This window comes from Microcebus murinus, chromosome 3 (genome assembly GCF_040939455.1).
Source record: "Microcebus murinus isolate Inina chromosome 3, M.murinus_Inina_mat1.0, whole genome shotgun sequence".
Taxonomy (NCBI): Eukaryota; Metazoa; Chordata; class Mammalia; order Primates; family Cheirogaleidae; genus Microcebus; species Microcebus murinus.
The window spans coordinates 111,316,083-111,339,579 of NC_134106.1; the positions used below are offsets into that span (position 1 = coordinate 111,316,083).

Genomic DNA, 23,497 nt, shown 5'->3' on the forward strand with positions numbered 1-23,497 from the left:
TGATGGCTCAAGGAGTAAGACAAAGCAACAGGACTTCACCCAACAATTTGAATTGAAATCATCCTCTAATTTCAATCCTCTAAATAAATGTAAATGACTTAAACTGCCCTCTGAAGAGGCATAGACTGGCAGAGTGGATAAAAATCCACAAGCCTAGTATCTGCTGTCTACAGGAAACACATCTAACCCACAAAGATGCCTTCCAGCTGAAGGTCAAGGGATGGAAAACTATCATCCAGGCAAACAGAAGTCAAAAGAAAGCAGGGGTAGCTATACTATTTGCAGATAACATAAGTTTTAAAATAGCAAAAGTAAAAAAAGAAAAATATGGCCACTTTATAATGGTGAGAGGGAAGATCCAACAACAAAATTTAACAATTCTTAATATTTATGCACCCAATGCAGGAGTACCCAATTACATAAAGCAAACCTTGTCTGATCTAAATATAATGTTAAACAATACTGCCATAGTAGCAGGGGATTTCAACATTCCACTGAATGAACTGGATAGATCCCCCAAAGAGAAAATAAGCAAAGAAATAATGGGCTTAAACAGAGCTCTTGATCAAAAAGGTCTGACAGATCTCTACAGAACATTCTACCCAAATAAAGTTGAATTTATATTCTTCTCAGCAGCCCATGGATCCTTCTCCAACATTGATGATATACTAGGCCTCAAATCAGATCTCAAAAAATTCAAAAAACCAGAAATTATACCATGTGTTTCCTCTGACCATGGTGGTATAAAATTAGAGTTCAATTCCTATAGAAACACTCAACACTTCACAAAGTCATGGAAACTAAACAATCTATTATTGAAGAATTATTGGGTCAAGGAGGAAATTCAGAGGGAATTCAAGAGTTTCTTCAAACAAAATGATAACGAAGACACACGTTACCAAAACCTGTTGGATACAGCAAAAGCATACCTGAGAGGAAAACTAATAGCAATAAATGCTCACATCCAAAAAACAGAAAGCTTAGATACTGACAACCTAATGAATAGACTCAAAGAATTGGAAAAAGAAGAGTATACCAATTCCAATCCTAGTAGAAGAAAAGAAATAACTAAGATCAAAGCAGATCTAAATGAAATGGAGAACAAGAGAATTATACAGAAGATCAACAAAACCAGAAGCTGGTTTTTTGAAAAGACAAACAAAATTGATAGCCCTCTTGCTAGATTGACAAGAACTCAAAGGGAAAGGACTTTTATAAACTCAATAAGAAATGAAAAAGGAGAGGCCACAACAGACACCACAGAAATATAAAACATTATTTTTGACTACTATGAAAAACTATATGCCCCAAAACTATATAATGAGGAGGAAATGGGCAAATTTCTGGAAATAAACAACATTCCTAAGTTCACCCAGGAGGTAACAGAATCTCTGAACAGACCAATCTCAAGCTCAGAAATTGGAGCAGTAATTAATAACCTCCCCAAATGGAAAAGTCCCAGACCAGATGGCTACACTTCAGAGTTTTACCAAACATACAAAGATGAGCTCATACCTATACTACAGAGATTATTCCACAGCATTGAGAAGGATAATATCCTTCCTAACTCATTTTATGAAGTCAATATCACCTTGATGCCAAAGCCAGGAAAGGGCGCAACAGAAAAAGAAAATTACAGACCAATATCCCTCATGAATATAGATGCAAAAATCCTCAACAAAATTTTAGCAAATAGAATTCATCAGCACATCAAAAAAATAATTCACCATGACCAGGTGGGCTTTATTCCAGGGATGCAAGGCTGGTTCAACATACGCAAGTCTATAAATGCAATTATCTCATAAATAAAAACAAGAACAAAGACCATATGATTCTCTCAATAGATGCAGAAAAAGCATTTGACAAACTCCAACACACCTTTATGATAAAAACTCTTAACAAAATAGTCATAGGTGGCTTATACCTTAAAATTATCAAGTCTATTTATGACAAACCCACGGCCAATATCATACTGAATGTGGAAAAATTGAAACCATTCCCACTTTGAACTGGAACTAGACAAGGATGCCCACTATCTCCTCTTCTGTTCAACATAGTGCTCGGAGTCCTAGCTATAGCAATCAGTCAAAAGAGGGGTATTAAGGGCATCCAAGCAGGGACAGATGAGATCAAACTCTTGCTCTTTGCTGATGATATGATATTATTTCTAGAAAACCCCATGGATTTGTCCAAGAGACTCCTAGTTATGATAAATGAATTCAGTAAAGTCTTGAGTTACAAAATCAATATCCACAAATCAAAGGCATTCATATACACCAAGAACTGTTAAGCCAAAACTCAAATCAAAAACACAATATCTTTTACTATAGCCTCAAAGAAAATTAAATATCTAGGAATATATTTAATGAAAGATATGAAAGAATTATACAAGGAGAACTACGAAACGCTAAAAAAAGAAATTGTAGAAGATGTAAACAGATGGAAAAATCTACCTTGTTCATGGATTGGTAGAATCAATATCATTAAAATGTCAATAGTACCTAAAGTGATCTACAGAATAAATGCAATCCCGATCAAAGTACCACCATCATTCTTTACAGATCTAGAAAGAATAATTGTTCACTTTGTATGGAACCAGAGAAAAACTCATATAGCCAAAGCAATCTTAAGTAAAAAGAAAAAACTGGGGGGCATCAGTCTTCCTGACTTCAAGCTGTACTTTAAAGCAATAATAATTAAATCAGCCTGGGATTGGCACAAGAACAGAGGCATCGATCTTTGGAATAGGAATGAGATTCCACAGATGAAACCATCTGCATATGGTAACCTAATCTTTGATAAGGCAGACAAAAATATACATTGGGGAAAAGAATCTCTTTTCAATACATGGTGATGGGAAAACTGAATAGCTACATGCAGAAGAACGCATCAGGATCCCTACCTCTCACAAAAATCCACTCAACATGGATAAAAGACTTAATCCTAAGGCATGAAATCTTAAGAATCCTAGAAGAAGAGGTTGGGAAAATCCTTTCAGACACTGGCCTAGGCAAAGCATTCTTGAATAAGACCCCCAAAGCAATCACTGCAGCAACAAAAATAAACAAATGAGATCTGATCAAATTAAAAAGCTCTGCACAGCCAAGGTAACTATCATTAGAGCAAATAGACAACCTACAGAATGGAAGAAAATATTTGTTCTCTACAATTCTAATAAATGTCTGATAAAAAGAATCTATCTAGAACTCAAAAGAATTAACAAGAAAAAAGCAAACAACCCCATCAAGAAATGGACAACAGAAATGAATAGAAACTTTTCCAAAGAAGACAGAAAAATGGCCAGAAAACATATATAAAAAAAAACCTCAATATCTCTAATTATTAGAGATATGCAAATCAAAACCACAATGAGATATCACCTAACCCCAGTGAGATTGGCCTGTATCAAAAAATCGTAAAACAACAAATTCTGGCGAGGATGTAGAGATAGGAACACTCTTACACTGCTGATGGGACTGCAAAGTAGTGCAACCTTTGTGGAAAAGAATTTGGAGATACCTCAAAGAACTAAATATAGAAATACCATTCGACCTACCAATAGCATTATTAGGCATCTACCCAAAAGAGCATAAGACATTCTATTACAAAGACATCTGCACCCGAATGTTTATGGCAGCACAATTCACTATTGCAAGAACATGGAAACAACCCAAGTGCCCGTCAATTCATGAGTGGATTATTAAAATTTGGTATATGTTTACAATGGATTATTACTCAAGTCTAAGAAATGACAGTGAGCTAGCACTGCTTACATTATCCTGGATTAAGCTTAAGCTCATTATCCAAAGTGAGGTGACACAAGATCAGAAAAATGGACTCCGCATGTACTCATCGTCACATTGCTACTGACTGATTAACACTATGGTGCTCACCAGGGATTCGGGGATTGGGGGAGTAGACCCACATCTTAGGAATGTGGTGAGCATTGTGGAGGGGAAGGGCATACCTCTAACCCTTGCTAGGGAGAGGCAAAGATATAAAATGCAACCAAAATGTTTGTACTTTCATATTTTCTTTAAATAAAATTTTAAAAAAAAGAACAAAGAAAGCCTAAGAAAATGTCACAACAAATAGGAGCCTAAGAAGAAATGACAAGTAAATGTAATATGATCTCCTGAAGGGGATCCTAAAACAGTAAAAGGACACTAAGTAAAAATTAAGGAAATCCAAATAAACTATGGGCTTTAGTTCATAAAATTGTACCAATATTGATTCATTAATTATAACAAATAGGCCATACTAATAATGCAAGCTGTTAAAAATAGGTTAAACTAGGCCTGGCACAGTGTTTTACACCTGTAATCCTAGTACTCTGGGAGGCCGAGGCAGGAGGATCGCTTAAGGTCAGGAGTTTGAGACCAGCCTAAGCAAGAGCAAGACCCTGTCTCTACTAAAAATAGAAAGAAATTAGCCTGACAACTACAAATATATAGAAAAAATTAGCTAGGCGTGGTGGTGCATGCCTGTTATCCCAGCTACTCAGGAGACTGAGGCAAAAGGATTGGTTAACCAGGAGTCCTCAGACTATGGCCCACAGGCCACATGTGGGTGTTTTTGCCCATTTGTTTTTTTACTTCAAAATAAGATATGTGCAGTGTGCATAGGAATTTGTTCATAGTTTTTTCAAACTATAGTCCAGCCCTCCAATGGTCTGAGGGACAGTGAACTGGCCCCCTGTTTAAAAAGTTTGAGGACCCATGGCTTAAGCCCAGGAGTTTGAGGTTGCTGTGAGCTAGGCTGACGCCATGGCACTCTAGCCCAGGCAAGAGAGTGAGACTCTACCTCAAAAGAAAAAATAAAAAGGGAAAACTAGAGGAGGGAATGCTATATGGTAATCCTGTAATATCTGCTTAATTTTTCAGTAAGTCTAAAGCTATTCTAAAAAATTAGTCTACTAATTAAAAAAATAAAAAAGATCACTTGAAAATATGACAAAATGTTGAGCTGTCAAACTGGGCTATGGGAACATAGTTTTTTATTTTATTTTTTGTAAGGGTCTCTATGTTTTAATTTCTCAGATTTTAAAAAAATGGAAACTGAGAGCAGAATTCTGTCCCAGACATTATAGGAATTAGTGATCATGCTGGGCAATTTTACTGTCAATTTTCTTGTTTATATTAATACTGGTAAATCAAAAATATTTTATAGGATAAGGCTGGGACAGAAGCTAAGCTTTGCTGAACTTCTTTGTACAAAAATCTTCATGCAAATAGTAGGATGAATTTCTAAAAGTGGAATTTTATACCTATTGCCAAATTACATTCTCAGAAAAGTTACACCCATTTTTTATTGGCATATCTGTGTGTGAAAGTGCCCATTTCCGTGTTGCCTAGAAACCATTAGGTATGCTCATTATTTTCCTCAATCAGTTTCATAAGCAAAAAGATTTTATCACATTTGTGTTTTCATTTGTAGTTCTATGATTGTTAATAGTGTTGAGAATTATTTCTAATGCTCACTGGCATTTGCTTTTTTTATTTATGTGGATTACCTGTGCATGTTTTGTCCATTTTCCCATTGCTCTATATCAGCTCTGTATAAACGTGTTGAATATTATCATTCTCTTCTCTCTTGCCTTCTGTGACACCTCTCCGCTCTTCCTTCCCCTGCGGCCATGGCCATGCTATAGGTTCATGGTCCTCGGCTCGGCTCTCTTTCCATTCTGTAATTTGCCCTTGAACTATCTAATCCATACAGATATCTAATGGCTTTTCTAGAATGAAAGCACAAAAGGAGAGGGATTGTGACCGCCTTGTTGGTGTGACCAACATCCTGGCTTGCCAGGGACCACGGAGGGTCCTGGGTCTTTCAGTGCTCAAACGTGGACAATCCTGAGCAAACCAAAGAGGTTGACACCCTGCAAGCCAAGTTAGGTGCTCAGTACGTATGTGTTGAATGAATGTTTGAATGACTTCCAAGACGATTCCCAGCCAGATTATTCTATTGGCCCAAGATCCATGTTTCCAATTGCTTCGTGGACAGCACCACTTGAGCACACACAGACATTCTAATATGTCCAAAACTCTCTCCCCACGGCCCCTCAGAAAACTTCTCCTCTTTTGTATTCACTTTCTCAATTCATTCTTTCTGTAGGATTTTAGAATTCTAGTAATCCTCACACATTTCACACTTCTCAGTTTTGTAAGGCACCTGGCCAGGGTTGGGGTGTAATTTGTACTTCAGAACTGATGTGCAACGACTGCAAGCTCTGGAATGGCTCCATGTCGGGTGGCTCTGTCACCCAGTGCTTTCGCCCTCACTGCTGCTCCCTGTGTTCCAGCGTTTCTAAGGAATAATGGCTGTGTTCAGTATTTTCCAGGTAATGATACTTCCTTACAGACAAAAGCACTTTGCAATGAGTAAAAAGTAGCAGAATGATGATTGACATAAGTAGTTCAGCAGTAGGATTAAGTATGTAAATTTAATACCCATAATTAAAGCATAAATGTCAGTTTCAAGAAAGAAGGTACAACTATAATTTGACTATAAGAAAGCTAAAAATTGTTAGCTCTCAAGGAAACTTGATAGAAGAATCAATTTGGTTATTCTGATACATTTAAATGATCATGGTGAGTCATTGGATTTATAACTACTCCCTCATATATATTACGATTGCCAGACACACCAGATCTTTGTTCATCTTTATGCCTGTATTAGTCAGTGTGGGCTGCTGTAACAAAATACTATAGAATGGGTAGCTTAAACAACAGAAATTGATTTTCTCACATTTCTGAAGTCTGCGAGTTCGAGATCAGGGTGCCAGCATGGTCGGTTCCAGTGGGGACTCTCTGCCAGGCTTGTAGGTGGCCACTTTCTCTCCGTGTCCTCACGAGGCAGAGAGAACTCTGGTGTCCCTTCCTCTTCTTGTAACGACACCATTTCTGTCAGATCAGGGCTCCATTCTCATGACTTCATTTAATGTTAATTACCTCCTTAAAAGCCCCATCTTCAATACAGTCACATGCAGGGGTTAGGGTTTCACCAATCTGTTTTGGGAGGACACAATTTAGTCCATAGCAATACTGGTCTTCCTATATAGAGCAGTTAAGTTTAAGTTATTCAATTCCTGCAAATGTAGCTATTAGCACACTGATTATAATACAGATTACTTTTTTTACTTCATTTACCTGTGTGTTGTCCTGTGTGGTTATACTGCCTGTGTTCTCTATAAAGGTGACCCCAAACATCTGTTGCTGTGGTTCCCACTAGCTAACACAGTTAAGTCAGCATCATTCTTCTAAACCTCTTTTTTTCCACCCCTGGAGACTAGTTGAGTTTGTCCTTATCTGACCGCACATTTTTGTACCTTCCTACCATTTCTGAGCATTTACCTATGTATTTTTTTCCTCCTTTCTATCTTCAGTCTTTCCCATAAAGAACTATTCCATTCCTTTTGTCTATCCAGCTGTTCCTCTCAGTATTTATCTCTATTTATACGTATGTATGTACAGTAAGCAGAATGTGCGTGTTTCTCCATAAACTACGTTTAAGTAGAGGAACCTATATATAGCCAAGTGCTTTTTATGCCACAGAGCGTTTCACCTGTAGTAACTATTTGATTCCTACAATAAACCAAGCACGTGTGTGACCATGTGAGTAGTATGCAAAAGTATACAGTTTTATCTCCATTAAACAAATGTAAAAGCTGAGACTCAGAGAGGTGAAGCAACTTCCTAAGTTCCCTCCTAATGCCTTACCTTCTCCTCACTCCTGTGATCATGGCGTCTGCGAGTCCCACCATCTGCCATCTGCAAGCTGCAGAGACCCAGGAGAGCGGCTGTATGCGCTCCAGGCCAAGAGCGAGGCCTGAGAACCAGGAGTGCCACTGAGGAAGTCCCGGCCTGAGAACGGGAGGGCGACGTCTCGGCTCCACAGCCAGGCAGGGAGAACCGTTCTCCTTCACTGCGCCCTCGAGTTCTGCTGGAGCCCGCAGAGCCTGGGCGGCACTACCCACCGCGGGGACAGTCCGCTGCACTGCGTCGCCAGCCCAGCTGCTCTCATCCAGGAGCGCCCTCACTCGGGCAGCCAGGAGCAGTGCCTAGCCATGTCTGAGCACCCTGTCATCCAATCAGACTGACGTAAAATTAACCAGCGCATCCCCTGTTCTCCATTTACTCTTTCCTCTTATGGCACATGAAACTTAAAGTTTGAGTACTTGAGTTATAATTTACTTTTAAATAAAGTATATTTGTATTAAAATGTTAAATAGGTGTGTACGTGCTTCTTGACTTCCACAACATTGAGAAAACAGCATTACCTGTGTGACTCAGGGGCGGCGGGTCCCTCTCGCCTCACCGCGGGGTCTGCGGGTCCCTCTCGCCTCACCACGGGGTCTGCGGGTCCCTCTCGCCTCACCGCGGGGCGGCGGGTCCCTCTCGCCTCACCGCGGGGCGGCGGGTCCCTCTCGCCTCACCGCGGGGTCTGCGGGTCCCTCTCACCGCGGGGTCTGCGAGTCCCTCTCACCTCACCGCGGGGGGCGGCAGGTCCCTCTCGCCTCACCGCGGGGGGCGGCGGGTCCCTCTCACCGCGAGGGCGGCGGGTCCCTCTCACCGCGGGGGCGGCGGGTCCCTCTCACCGCGGGGGCCGGCGGGTCCCTCTCGCCTCACCGCGGGGCGGCGGGTCCCTCTCACCGCGGGGGCCGGCGGGTCCCTCTCACCACGGGGGCCGGCGGGTCCCTCTCACCGCGGGGGCCGGCGGGTCCCTCTCACCGCGGGGGCCGGCGGGTCCCTCTCACCGCGGGGGCCGGCGGGTCCCTCTCACCGCGGGGGCGGCGGGTCCCTCTCACCGCGGGGGCCGGCGGGTCCCTCTCACCGCGGGGGCCGGCGGGTCCCTCTCACCGCGGGGGCCGGCGGGTCCCTCTCACCGCGGGGCGGCGGGTCTCACCGCGGGGCAGAGCTCCGAATGCGAGCACTGTGAGCTCCAGGGGCTGCGTGAGCCACCTGTGTCCGCCCACTCAGCAGCCAATCGGGTGAGAGGAATGCTAACACCCGGCCAGAGCCTGGGACTGGCGCAGTGCTCGTGGCGGCGCCCCCGGGGCTGCAGCGCGCAGCCTGCACAGCCGGACGAGCGGCTGGCCCTGCCAAGGGCACTGGCTAGAGCCGTCCCGAGCAGCCAGGACAGCTAGAGGCACTCCCTGAAAGAGACAGGTCACAGTAACTTGATGAAGTAGAATGAAGTCGTTGAACTGCAAGTCGCACGTCAGAGTGCGGGCGCTACCCGTCTTCTCAGAGAAGCGGTCGGCGACCCTGTGGAGGCGGTGAGCCCTGCGTCTTCCGCACCCGCAGCCCCTTGAGTGCTCAGCGAGGCCACAGGTGCGGGAACTGCACATAGAACGTGGGCTTCAGTACACAACAGGAAGGGGGCCAGGCGGCAGCCCCCGCCTTGCTTCGCCTGGCGCGCCCGGCTTGTGGCGGCGCCAGGGCGGCGGGGCGAGAGCCCGCCTTCCGCTCCAGCAAGCCTGCGGCCACGCACACAGCCCCGCGCGCCGCCCCGCGCCCGACCACAGCCCCGCACCGTGCCCACGGCCCCGCGCGCCCGCCCCGCGCCGGCCCACAGCCCCGCACCGTGCCCACGGCCCCGCGCGCCCGCCCCGCACCGCGCCCCAGCCCCGCACCGCGCCCCAGCCCCGCGCCCGCCCGCAGCCCCACACCGAGCCACAGCCCCGCGCCCGCCCGCAGCCCTGAGCCCGCCCACAGCCCCGCGCCCGCCCGCAGCCCTGCACCGGGCCACAGCCCCGCGCCGCCGTCTTTCCTCACCTCTCAGGGCAGAGCAAGGGCAAGTTCGCACTGAGCCCGCCATCACCTTCTAGAAAACGCCAATTCCTCCGTGTGTTTGCCCAGTCAGAGCTGCACGCCATCAGGCTCAGACCCCAAAGATCCTCAGCGGGAGCCTGGGCAGAGCTATGGCACATGAAGGGCAGAGGGGAGAAATCAAGTTCTGCACAGAGGAAGAGAAAAATTGACAAGGGAAAGGAAAATGTTACCTCTACGCCTTTGAAAGCAGTGGCTTGGATATCATCTATATCGGCATGTAAAGAAGATAGAAAACGTGGAGACTCTTTTTATATCTAAGTTCCTAGCTACAAAGAGCTCAATAGTTCAGGAAGTATTTCTTTTTTTTTTAATTGTGATGGAATTCACATAAGCAGAAAATGAACCATTTTAAAGCAAACAACTCAGTGGCATTTAATAAAATGTATTTTCATCCAGTACCAAAACATTAGGAGGTATTTGTTATTCTAGAATTATGCATGCACAAATGACAGTTGTAGGGGATTCGGAGAGAAGATTGCCGACGAGAAACGCAGGCAGACAGTGTCTCTGCAGAAAAGACAGATTCTAGCAGAGATTAGAAGAAGCAAGAAGATGAGCCGACATCAGATGAGGGTCGGAAGGAGGGTACCTGAGACCACGGCAGACTCCACGGGAGGAGGTCACGGAGGAACTGGACGCTGGGACCGCTGGAGCAGCACGGAGACCAGCGGGATGGGTAGGTGGGTCAGTCGTTTTTCCTCCAATGCATCCCGGACTGTTGGTGGGCTCCCTAGCGGGTGGAGAGACCTGCGGACACCAGCCCAGAGAAGGCCGCTGCCAGCGAGCGGTGAGCCAGTAGCGGACACGGCACCAGACTCCCGACTCCCTCGGGGCACCTCCGTGTGCACAACCCCGAGCCACGCGGCAGGCACCATATTGCCTCCTCCTCCCCTACCCCGACCTGACCCGGCTGCCCAGAGAGACAATATACCCACCAGCCGGAGACACCTCCAGGGAACGGGACCTTCCCTTTTGGGGGCCCTACAGCTGACTAAAGGGAACTCAGACTGTGAGCTCCCTACCCACCAGCCCTCCCAGGTGCTACTGGCTCTGTGATCCCAGGAGAACAGGGCACACCCTGAGGTTGAGAAGCATAGACCCAGCGTGGGATCCCTGTGGGTGAATTGGGACTGGCACTCCTCTCCCTGGTGGGGATACAGTTTGAACTCTGGGACCCAGAGGTCAGACCTGCAGACCACATCCCGTGCAACGAGGTCTAGCATTGCCCGGGGCACAGAAGCGATATTTGTGAACAGCCTACTGAGGTGTGTGTGCCTTCGGGGGCAGATCAGCCTCCTAGAGGGCAACCCTCCTCCCAAAGGGAGGCCGTGCGCCCAGCCCAGGTGGCGTTCCTGCACAGGGAACCTCCCAGCTGGCATCACAGCCAGGGGAGGCCCAGTGGCATGAGGTCTGGCCTGCTGGGAGAGGCCCAAGAGAAGCCACAAAATTGGGGAGGGTGGAAAGAAGCAAGGCATGCTCCAGACTGCAGGTCTCAGATAGCCCAACCCCACATACGGACTTTCTGACTGAGTGGGGCCATTCCAGACCCTCCCTGACCGCTTTTCCTGGAAGCAGAGAACAGAACTTTGATCCCTGCTAACCACATTGGTGGTGCCTGAGGGCAGGCTTACCCAACCCAGCTCCGCCCAGACTCTCTCCTAGACTAGCCCTAACTGAAGGGGAGAAAAGGACACACCTGGAAGTCCCAGGGCCCCACCCAACACCTGAGGCACTAGAGTTCTCTCTAAAGGAACAAGAGCTGATAACAGGACACAAAAACAACAGTGTAGCCTGTTCCTCCAAGCAAGCACCACCTACTGACAGGGAGAGCATCCTGCACACCCTTTTCACAACACTTACTGACTCATTATACAGGGAGTGGTCGAATCTCACACACAGACACCACCTAACAGCTCAGAAAATAAACAAGGCCTGTGAATACCCAAACAAAAACCTAAAGAAAAGAAACAATTGATCGACATGGGAAGAAATCAGCGAAGGAACTCAGGAAATATTAAGAACCAAATTGAAAACACACCCCCCAAAGAGGAGCCCCAGCCACCTAGAAACAGGCACCAACCAAAATCAGGCAACCAAAATGACAGAAGAGGAATTTCATATGTGGATTATAAGAACACTCACCGACCTGCAAGAAAAACTCAATAACCAACACAAAAAAACCACAAAAAGCCTCCAGGGTCTGGAAAAAAAGTTCACTAAAGAAATGGACACAATGAAGAAAAGTTTAACCGAACTCCTGGAAATGAAGGATCAATTCAGGGAACTACAAAATACAGTAGAAAGTCTCAAGAACAGGGTAGATCAAACAGAAGAAAGAATCTCAGAGATTGAAGATAACACCCTCCAATTAAATAAATCAGTCACAGAAATAGAGCAGAGAAACAAGAGAAAAGAGCAAAGCCTACAAGAGATGTGGGATTATGTGAAGAAACCTAATGTGAAGGTCATAGGGTTACCAGAAGGCGAAGAAGACAACACTCACGGGTTGGACAAGCTATTTGAAGATATAATAGAGGAAAATTTCCCAGGCCTTGCTAAAAATCTCGATATACAAGTTCAAGAAGCTCAGAAGACCCCTGGGAGATTCAATGCAAACAGGAAGACGTCACATCATGCAGTCATCAGACTGACCAAAATATCAACTAAAGAGTCCCTTCTAAGAGCTGTAAGACGAAAGAAGCAAGTAACATACAAGGGAAAGCCAATTTGAATAACACCAGACTTCTCTAATGAGACTTTACAAGCAAGGAGAGACTGGGGCCCCATTTTCCCTCTTTTGAAACAAAACAATGGCCAGCCTAGAGTCTTATTCCCTGCAAAACTAAGTTTCATATATGAAGGAGAAATAAAGACATTCTCAGACAAGCAAACTCTCAGAGAATTGACCAAGACAAGACCAGCCCTACAAGAAGTACTCAAAACAGCATTACACACGGAACATCATAATAATAACCCACGAATATAAAACAGCCAAATCCCAAAGATTAAAGGCCAGATATTACAATGGCTCAAGACAGAAATCATAGCAACAACATCCATCCCAACAGAATGAACAGTAATCTACCTTACCTGTCAGTTCTCTCAATAAATGTGAATGGCTTAAACTCTCCACTCAAGAGACATAGGCTGGCTGAATGGATAAGATAATACAGGCCAAGTATAAGCTGTCTTCAGGAAACACATCTAACCTGCAAGGATGCATATAGACTAAAAATAAAAGGGTGGAGATCAGTATTCCAACCAAATGGAAGCCAAAAGAAGGCTGACATGGCAGTTCTAATTTCAGACGATTTTGTTTTTAAAGCAACAAAAGTAGTGAAAGACAAAGAGGGTCATTATATAATGGTGAAGAACACAGCTCAACAAGAAGAGATAACAATTTTAAATATATATGCACCCAATTTAGGTGCACCCAGATTCATAAAGCAAACCTTACTGGAGTTAAACAAATGGATTAATAGCAAATCCATAATCACCGGAGATTTCAGCATCCCACTGATGGCACCAGACAGATCCTCCAAACAGAAAATTAATAAAGAAATAATGGACTTAAACAAAACTCTAGAACAATTGGGTCTGACTGACATTTACAGAACATTCTACCCAAAATACACTGAATATACGTTCTTCTCATCAGTACACGGGACATTCTCTAAGATTGACCATATCCTAGGACACAAAGTAAACCTCAAGAAATTTAAAAAAATAGAAATCATACCATGTACCTTCTCAGATCACAGTGGAATAAAACTAGAAATCAACCCTAACAGAAACTCACATTTCTACACAAAAACGGGGAAATTAAACAACCTCCTACTAAATGATTACTTCATAAATGAAGAAATCAAGATGGAAATAAATTCTATGAAGAAAATGACAATGGAGAGACAAGTTATCAAATCCTCTGGGACACAGCTAAAGCACTTCTGAGAGGAAAGTTTATCTCCATAAATGCCTATAACCAAAAGTCAAAAAGATCACAAATAGACAATCTAATGAAATGACTCAAAGAGCTGGAAAAAGAAGAACAGACCAACCCAAAACCCAGCAGAAGAAGTGAAATCAACAAGATCAAATCAGAACTAAACGAAATTGAAAACAGGGAAGCTACTCAGGAGATTAATAAAACAAAAAGTTTGTTCTTTGAAAAAATAAATAAAATTGACACACCACTGGCTAAGCTAACAAAAAGCAGAAAAGAGAAATCTCTAATAAGCTCCATCAGGAACAAAAAAGGAGATATCACAACTGATCTCAAAGAGATATAAGATATAATTTATGAGTACTACCAAAATTTATTCACACAAATTGGAAAATGTGGAGGAAATGGACAAATTTCTAGACACACACGGCCTCCCTAGGCTCAAACAGGAAGAAATAGATTCCCTGAACAGGCCAATCTCAACAGCTGAAATAGAAACAACAATTAAAAATCTCCCTAAAAAGAAAAGTCCCAGTCCAGATGGCTTCACACCCGAATTTTACCACACTTACAAAGAAGAACTAGTACCTATCTTGCAGAAACTATTCCACAACATCGAGAAGAATGGAAACCTCCCCGACACCTTTTATGAAGCGAATATTACTCTGATACCAAAACCAGAAAAGGATGCAACAAAAAAAGAAAACTACAGACCAATATCCCTAATGAATATAAATGCAAACATTTTCAACAAAATCTTAGCTAACCGAATCCAGACGCTTATCAAAAAAATAATCCATCACGACCAAGTGGGCTTCATCCCAGGGATGCAGGGATGGTTCAACATACATAAATCTATAAATGCAATTCACCACATAAACAGAAGCAAAAACAAAGACCACATGATTCTTTCAATAGATGCAGAAAAAGCTTTTGACAAAATTCAACACCCTTTCATGATACGAACACTTAAGAAAATAGGCATAGAAGGGACATACCTAAAAATAATACAAGCCATATATGACAGACCCATAGCCAACATCATATTGAATGGGGAAAATCTGAAAGCATTCCCAATTAGAACTGGAACCAGACAAGGCTGCCCACTATCTCCACTTCTATTCAACATAGTGCTGGAAGTCCTGGCTACAGCAATCAGACAGGAAAGTGGAATTAAAGGTATCCAAATAGGGGCAGAAGGGATCAAACTTTCACTGTTTGCTGATGATATGATATTATATTTAGAAAACCCCAAAGACTCAACCAAGAAACTCCTGGAACTGATAAATGAATTTAGTAAAGTCTCAGGATACAAAATCAATACACAGAAATCAGAGGCATTCTTATACGCCAACAACAATCAAATTGAGAACCAAATTAAAGACGCAATACCCTTCACAATAGCAACAAAGAAATTAAAGTACCTAGGAGTATACTTAACCAAGGAGGTAAAAGACCTTTACAGGGAGAACTATGAAACACTGAGGAAGGAAATAGCAGAGGATGTAAACAGATGGAAATCCATTCCATGCTGGTGGATCGGCAGACTCAACATCATTAAAACGTCTATACTACCCAAACTGATCTACAGATTCAATGCAATACCTATTAAAATCCCATCACCATTCTTCACAGATATAGAAAAAATAATTTTACGCTTTGTATAAAACCAAAGAAGACCCCAAATATCAAGAGCAATTCTAGGCAACAAAAACAAAATGGGAGGTATTAATATGCCAGATATCAAACTATACTACAAAGCTGTAGTAATTAAAACAATCTGGTATTGGCACAAAAATAGGAATATTGACCAGTGGAACAGATCTAAGAATCCTGATATAAAACCATCCTCATATAGCCATCTAATCTTTGACAAAGCAGACAAAAACATACGCTGGGGAAAAGAATCCCTTTTCAATAAATGGTGCTGGGAAAACTGGATAGCCACCTGTAGAAGGCTAAAACAGGACCCACACCTTTCACCTCTCACAAAAATCAACTCACGCTGGATAGCAGACTTAAACCTAAGGTATGAAACTATTAGAATTCTAGAGGAAAATGTTGGAAACCCTCTCCTAGACATCGGCCTAGGCAAAGAGTTTATGAAGAAGTTCCCAAAGGCAATCACAGCAGCAACAAAAATAAATAAATGGGGCATGATCAAACTACAAAGCTTCTGCACAGCCAAAGAAACAGTCATGAAAATAAACAGACAACCTACAGAACGGGAGAAAATTTTTGCATCCTACGATCCGATAAAGGTCTGATAACTAGAATATACTTAAAACTCACAAAAATCAGCAAGAAAAAATCAAATAACCCTATTATAAAGTGGGCAAAGGACTTGAACAGAAACTTTTCTAAAGAAGACAGAAGAATGGCCAACAAACCTATGAAAAAATGCTCATCATCTCTAACCATCAGGGAAATGCAAATCAAAACTACAATGAGATATCACTTAACTCCAGTGAGAATGGCCTTTATCAAAAAGTCTCCAAATAACAAATGCTGGCATGGATGCGGAGAGAGAGGAACACTCCTACACTGCTGGTGGGACTGCAAACTAGTTCAACCTCTGTGGAAAGCAATATGGAGATACCTTAAAGCGATACAAGTGAATCTACCATTTGATCCAGCAATCCCATTGCTGGGCATCTACCCAAAAGATCCAATGACACTCTACAAAAAAGACACCTGCACTCGAATGTTTATAGCAGCACAATTCATAATTGCAACGCTGTGGAAACAGCCCAAGTGCCCATCAATCCAAGAATGGATTAATAAAATGTGGTATATGTATACCATGGAGTACTATTCAGCTCTAAGAAACAATGGTGATATAGCACATCTTATATTTTCCTGGTTAGAGCTGGAACTCATACTACTAAGTGAAGTATCCCAAGAATGGAAAAACAAGCACCACATATACTCACCAGCAAACTGGTATTAACTAAGCAGCACCTAAGTGGACACATAGATACTGCAGTAATAGGGTATTGGGCAGGGGGAAGGGGGGAGTGGGGCGGGTATATACATACATAATGAGTGAGATGTGCACCATCTGGGGGATGGTCATGCTGGAAACTCAGACTTGTGGGGCGGGGAAGGGCATTTATTGAAACCTTAAAATCTGTACCCCCATAATATGCCGAAATAAAAAAAAAAAGCACAAAGGAAAAAAGTCAGAAGATAACATGGCAAATGCCCATGTACCCTCCACCCCAAATGAACAAATGTTAATATTTGCTTCATGTTTGCCAGAGGTTTTTTTCTAGCAAAATAAAACATTATAGATACCATTGAAGTCCCAAAAAAAAAAAAACCCTTCCCCAAAAATAAGACCTAGTAATGGGTGTGGCTATGCAGTGTATCTGCACATCCCATGCATTTCGTTGTGGAGCGGTAAAGAAGACCAGCGGCCCTTCTCATCTGCCCCATGAGAGCTATATTGCTCGGCATGAGAGATTGGGGTCAATGGTTCTAAAGGAAATAGAGTCGCAAGAAATTCAGGATGGAATTCAGGGTTTGGAGAGTTAGGATGATGTTCCAGAAGACGACGACTTAACTGTATTTGAATAAATGTAGATTGTTGTACTGTACTTAAAAAAAATAACACATCCCCTGAAAATAAGCCCTAGGGTGTCTTCTTGAGGAAAAATAAATATAAGACCCTGTCTTATTTTCAGGGAAACACGGGACTTTTTAGCTTTCAAGTAAATTCTGATCTTGCTAAATATACTTGTTAAGTTTACTTTTTAAATTAAATACTTTTTAGCTTTCAAGTCTCTTGTAATCTTGCTAAATTTACTTGTTAATTGTATTAGATTTATAAAGATTCCATAGGATTTTTTACTTACCTACTGACATTTATAAATAAATGATAGATTTATAACCTCTTTTCCAATTTAAAAAAAAAAAAAGAAATGACAGTTGTAAAAGTATTAGAAAATTTTCCTAGGCTTCTCAGCCCTTTGGACTTAACTCCTCAGATTGTATTTGAGCATTCAATTGTAATGTTGCCTCCACCTAACTGATATTTCATATCCTCAGTGATTAAGAATGAGCCAATTTAAATTCGTTTCCACATTTGATAAAGTGGGTGGGAGTAGTAGACAGGCACAATCCCATGTGTTCATATATGTATTGACAAAAGTGTTTATACAATTAAATGAAAAGTAGAAAATTATTTCAGTCATATGTATCCATTCTGTCCAGTATCACAGACAGATTGATCAATGGTGATCTAATAATACATCAAACTGGTCAAACTAATAAAAATGAGCTTCAGTGCACAATTGAATGTAGTTCCTTAACTCCCCACCAAATTAACAAAAAGCAAGCTTCTCGAGTATTAGGGATGGGAAAGGATGTGGAAAATCGGTTTTGCCTTCAGTGGAAGGAGAGAATATTCTACTGCCAGTGAACAGAGAAGGATGTCCTTTTGCTCATAGCTTCTGTGGCTGCCCTAAGCTCATTCATGAATACTCCCATGGCTGCAGAGCTAAGGAAGAATCTGACTAGGAACAAACAGTGGACTCCATCCTGCCACCTGCAGTCTCCCTGCTGGCCTCTGGGTTGGACCCACATCTCCACCCCTCCTGTGATCCAGGACCAGATGAGCAGGACTTTGCAACTGAGTTGGACTGACTCTTTCTCTAAATTGACTCTCTCCAACCCTGGTAAATATTTGTATGCTACCTTATTAGTAAAATATTTGTGTTTTATAAACAATTTATGTGTTACCTTAGAACTATAACCACAAAGAAGCCCAAAAAGTCTTCCTGAAAAATGTGGTAGCAAAATTCTCTTTTGCTGTTTTTCAAATAGCAAGATGAGACTACAGACAGAATCCTTTCTTGGCCTACTAAAGAATAACTGATTTATGATTTATGAGCATTCCACCTAAAGGAAGAATCAATAAAGAAAAGAAAAGCACTAGGGAAGAACAATCCAATAAGTAACTTTAAGCACATTATTCTTTTCTGAAGTTCTATGTTACCACTTTATATATAGTAGGCACTCAATATATATTTGTTATTTGAATTGAATGAGGATATTTTTTTCTTTTTTAGTAATCTTTAAGAAACATTTTGCCTTACTATATAGATCAAACAATTATAGTATTTGGTGCCAGAAGCTCAACTCAGAGAAATTATTATTTTTAATAATACAAAGCCTTCAGCTTTTGTATAATCTGCTGTGGTCCTGGCCCTACCTCTTCAATGCTTGCTAACCATTACTCACAAGACCTTGAGACCACACGTATATTGTCCACAGCAGTGCTTCTCAAATTCTATATCCATTTGGAACCTCGTTTTAAAATGTAGATCCCTGGGATTCTTCACCTACAATGTTCTTTAGCTCTGAGAAGGGACCTAGGAACCCACATTTTAACAAGCACCCTGGGTGATTGAAGTGAAGGTGGTCTGTGGAGCACATTTTAGAAACTGATCCATAGATTTGACCTTGCCCTGTCTCTGGGACAAGCCTTATTTAGAGCAGAGAGAAGATGAAGAACCAACAGTTAGTATATTACTAGGTCCTGTCCTGGGACAAGATTTTGGTTCACTAGTCACTATTTTGTCCTCTTCCCTGCTTTATCTCCCAAATCCAGCTGGTCATGCCTTGGGCTGTAGTAGCTGGGTCCGTGGTATTCCAAGATTTCATTGGCTGCTAGATGGAGAGTTTTCAGTTACTAAATACCGTATTTAATAGCCTGCCTATCCACCTGGTCCTCCACCCATGACCAAGCTCCACCTGTATTCTCACTGCTTAGACATACTCCTGTTCCCTCTTTTGCCCATGTGGGTTTGCTGGATGGCTCATCGGGCAGTAAAACTTCACTCCTTATGACACACAGCCCTGACTGTGGATGCTGACAGTCCTTACACAGAAGTAGCCAAGAGAAATAGGATAATCACCATGTTGGTTGCCCCCAAAAAGATCATCTCCCCTCTGTATCTGTGATAAAATGAGAGGCCAGGCCTGCATGAAAGATTTTAGAAATGGGATCGTTCGAAATTGAGAAACAACCTGAAATACATCATTTTTGTTACATACAGCCTGTTCTCAAGAATGGCCCAAAACCTATGTAGATTAAAATAAAAGTGTTTTTAATTGGCCTTCAGGCTAATACCTTGAGTTGGAATTAAAACACCCTTATCTCTAAGGAACCTCTCTAGAACCGTCATGAACCACACTGAACTAATGGATGCCAGTAACGTGGAGTTCCTCCGTTCAAGCCCCCTCCAAAGGGTAAAGAGCCAAAGAGATTGGACAGGTGTGCGAGACGGCTCACGTGCTAACAGAAAGGGACTCCTGTCCAACCAGAGGTGTGTTTATACAATACCTGCTTAAAAGGACATGGCTGGAATGAGTGCTGCTGAGCAGCTGGTATCTTCTCAGATTATTATTCTAGCTGCTGCAACCCAAACTATTAGATTTAAATACAAGCAGCAGCTTCAGACAAGAGTAGAACAGACTTGAATGATTTCTTTCTCTGTCTTGGTTCATTCATTTATTCAACAAATGTGTTTTTTAATACTTTCTATGTGCCAGGAATAAACAGCCCTGGCCTCTGCCCTCCTGGAACTTCCCCTCCTGTTGTAGAGTTTAGGTCGTGAATTTGTGCTGGACACTGATCTACCGAGGACGTCTCCTGTTCTCTCACCTGCCTGCATCAGAGGAAAAGAGCCTGTGAGCACTGCAGTGCTAGGCGGGAGAGGTAGTAAGAAGTGCCCCTAGAGAAGCCAAACCAGCAATCTTCATTCCAGTAGAGAAACAAGGCTTGATGTTTATGCTAAGGGGCTAATCAACAGGAGGAAGAATGAAGTTGCCCACAGGTTAAACAGAAAGCTTCCCGTGGATTCTGTACAGCAGGCAAAATTGTGTTGGATGCAGTAGATCTATGTAAGACCGCCTTTGTGTTACCTCCCGTTTCTGCTAGATGTTGAAGATTAACTGAAATACCAGGTGCTGTATAAGCTAATAACAGTTCTATTAGCTTAAACCAGAAGTTCAGCCACCTGCAGGGCTTGCCAAAACACAGATTGCTCAGCTATATAATGAGACTTTCTTTTTTGTAGGTCTGGGATGGGGCCAGAGAGTTTGCATGTCTAACAAGATCCCAGGACCACACTTTGAGAACCATTGGCTTAAGCAAACATATCCAGCAACTTGAAAGTGTTGCTCCACAAAGGGATATAGGCAGCATCACTAGGTTTAAAACTTTTAAATACCTGATGTTTTTCTCACTACAAGATAATACACATGTCCTGCAAAAAAAAAATGCTTTTAGTAGAAAAGCAATAAATTCATAAAATACTTCAGTAAACTTAAAATTACCCCCTCAAAGATAGCCATCAATAACTTTTCTGTGTACTGTTATAAAATCTCTATTATGTATCTGTATGTTGTGTATGCATGTATGCATGGTATTCTCTCTCTATGCAGTATTCTCTCTTTATGTATACATGTAAAACATTGGAATCGTACATACTGTTTTGTACTGACCCCATTCATGTAATATATCGTAAACATCTTTCTAAGTCAATACAGTTTTATAAGACAATTTGGTACATCCTTTGAATGGATATTTAGGTTATTGTAGAATTCTTTTCTGTTCAAAAAAATAGGTTCTGCAAAAATATTCTGGCAAGTCTTTATGTACATCCTTAAGTTTTATTTTTAAAATTTTCAGAAGAAAAAAATGCCACATCATAAGTTATATAGATTTGTAAGCCTTTTAATACATATTGAATAAATGCCTTTCAGAGAAATGCTGGATCATGTCACATGCCCATCAGCGCTGTGTGGTTATTTTCTTACAGCTTCAAATGATGCTGAATACGTTTGTTTGTTGTTGCTCTGTGGGAGGTTTCTTTGCCAATTTAATAGGGAGAAAATGCTTTCTTATATTAATATTTTGAATTTTTTTCATTTACCAGTGGGGTCACTAGTGGCATCACGTTCAGTGACATTGTTGAATATGGAACTTAGAATTACACTATCAGAATTGCCAGAGCAATTCTCTCGTTCGAGACTTAACATGTCTGGCATTTCCTCAGGGCCAGCGTGTCACATTTTCTTTAGCACAAACAAATCTAAGTAGAAGAGCTTTTGTTGTTTTATGTAAACTTTGAGAGAGTAAATTTGCCACAAAAATTTTGTATTTTGAATTTGTCTAATGCGATATGCAATCTCATTTTTCAGCATGTAATAATTTATTATAATTATAATTGATCTAATTTTACATAAGAAATCAAATATTTACAGTGATTAAAAGAGAAAGCTGATAGAGCAATGTATCTTGTTATCTGCTTATCTGTATTTATTGAGTGACCACATAAGATGATGACTAAAATGAACTTTTTTGGTGATACACTAAACTGAACTTTCCTGTGGAAACACAGGGACTGTTAGGTGAAAAATATGGGAACATCCGAATCCCTGGAGAAGTCGAAGCCTCGGAGTTCGAGATGATTTTGGACGCTGCCATAGAGGCGAAGCTGGAGACCAAGCTGCTGGAGGAGTGGTACTGCCGGGACGAGAACTCCGTGCCGGCCGCGTATTACCTCAGGCCCAAGTCGGACATGCTGAGACGCAACAAGGACGCGGTGAGTGGCCTTTGTCTCAGGGTACACGTCTGTCCGTTACTTTAGCCTGTCCGTGGCATCTGAGGGTGTTTTTCTCCACAGGAAAGGCAGAGTGGACAGAAAGTTGCTCTGCCCTCGGCCCTAAATTTCCTTTTAACAGCTAAATCCACACTGGTTGTCAGGGAAATGCCAATCAAAACACCATGAGATACCATCTCACACCTGTTAGGACGGCTATCAAAAAGTCAAAAGATTCACGCCTGTAATCCTAGCTCTCTGGGAGGCCGAGGCGGGCGGATTGCTCAAGGTCAGGAGTTCAAAACCAGCCTGAGCAAGAGTGAGACCCCGTCTCTACTATAAACAGAAAGAAATTAATTGGCCAACTAATATATATAGAAAAAATTAGCCGGGCATGGTGGCGCATGCCTGTAGTCCCAGCTACTCGGGAGGCTGAGGCAGGAGGATTGCTTGAGCCCAGGAGTTTGAGGTTGCTGTGAGCTAGGCTGACGCCACGGCACTCACTCTAGCCTGGGTAACAAAGTGAGACTCTGTCTCAAAAAAAAAAAAAAGTCAAAAGATCACAATGCTCGGGAGGGAGTGGAGGGGGACACTGGGACCCTGCAGCGGGGACTGTAGATCGGTGCAGCCACTGTGGAAACAGTGTAGCATTCCTCAGAACAATAAAGAACACAGCTATCATGTGATCCAGCAACCCCACTCCTGGGTGTATATCCAAAGACCATCACCATCTTGAAGAGACACCTCCACTCCCGTGGACACTGCACCATTGTTCCCGATAGCCAATATGTGGAGTCTAAGTGCCACCAACAGATGAATGAGTAAAGAAAATGTGGCCCGTACACAGGCATCACATACAATACACAACGGAATACTATTCAGCCTTTTCTTTAAAAAAGGAGATCCTGCCATCCGCAGCAACATGGATGAACGTGGAGGACGCTATGCTAAGTGAAATGAGCCAGACACAGGAAGCTGTACATACTGAATGAGCTCGCTTATATGTGGAACCTAAAAACGTCAAACGCATGGCAACAGTCCAAGGGTGGTTACCAGAGTCTGGAATGTGGAGGAAATGGAGAGATGTTGGTCAAAGTGTACACACTTCC

At 42.5% G+C, this 23,497-nt stretch overlaps 1 protein-coding gene across 2 annotated transcripts in view; it reads left to right on the plus strand.

The window, feature by feature from the left end:
* NWD2 (NACHT and WD repeat domain containing 2) overlaps positions 1–23,497 on the plus strand; it is a 216,415-nt gene that overhangs the window by 171,100 nt on the left and 21,818 nt on the right. For both annotated transcript variants that reach the window (XM_012770996.2, XM_076001159.1), the window contains exon 4: positions 22,188–22,391. In XM_012770996.2, the coding sequence (XP_012626450.1) occupies positions 22,188–22,391 (204 nt within the window). The remainder of the gene's footprint in view (positions 1–22,187; positions 22,392–23,497) is intronic.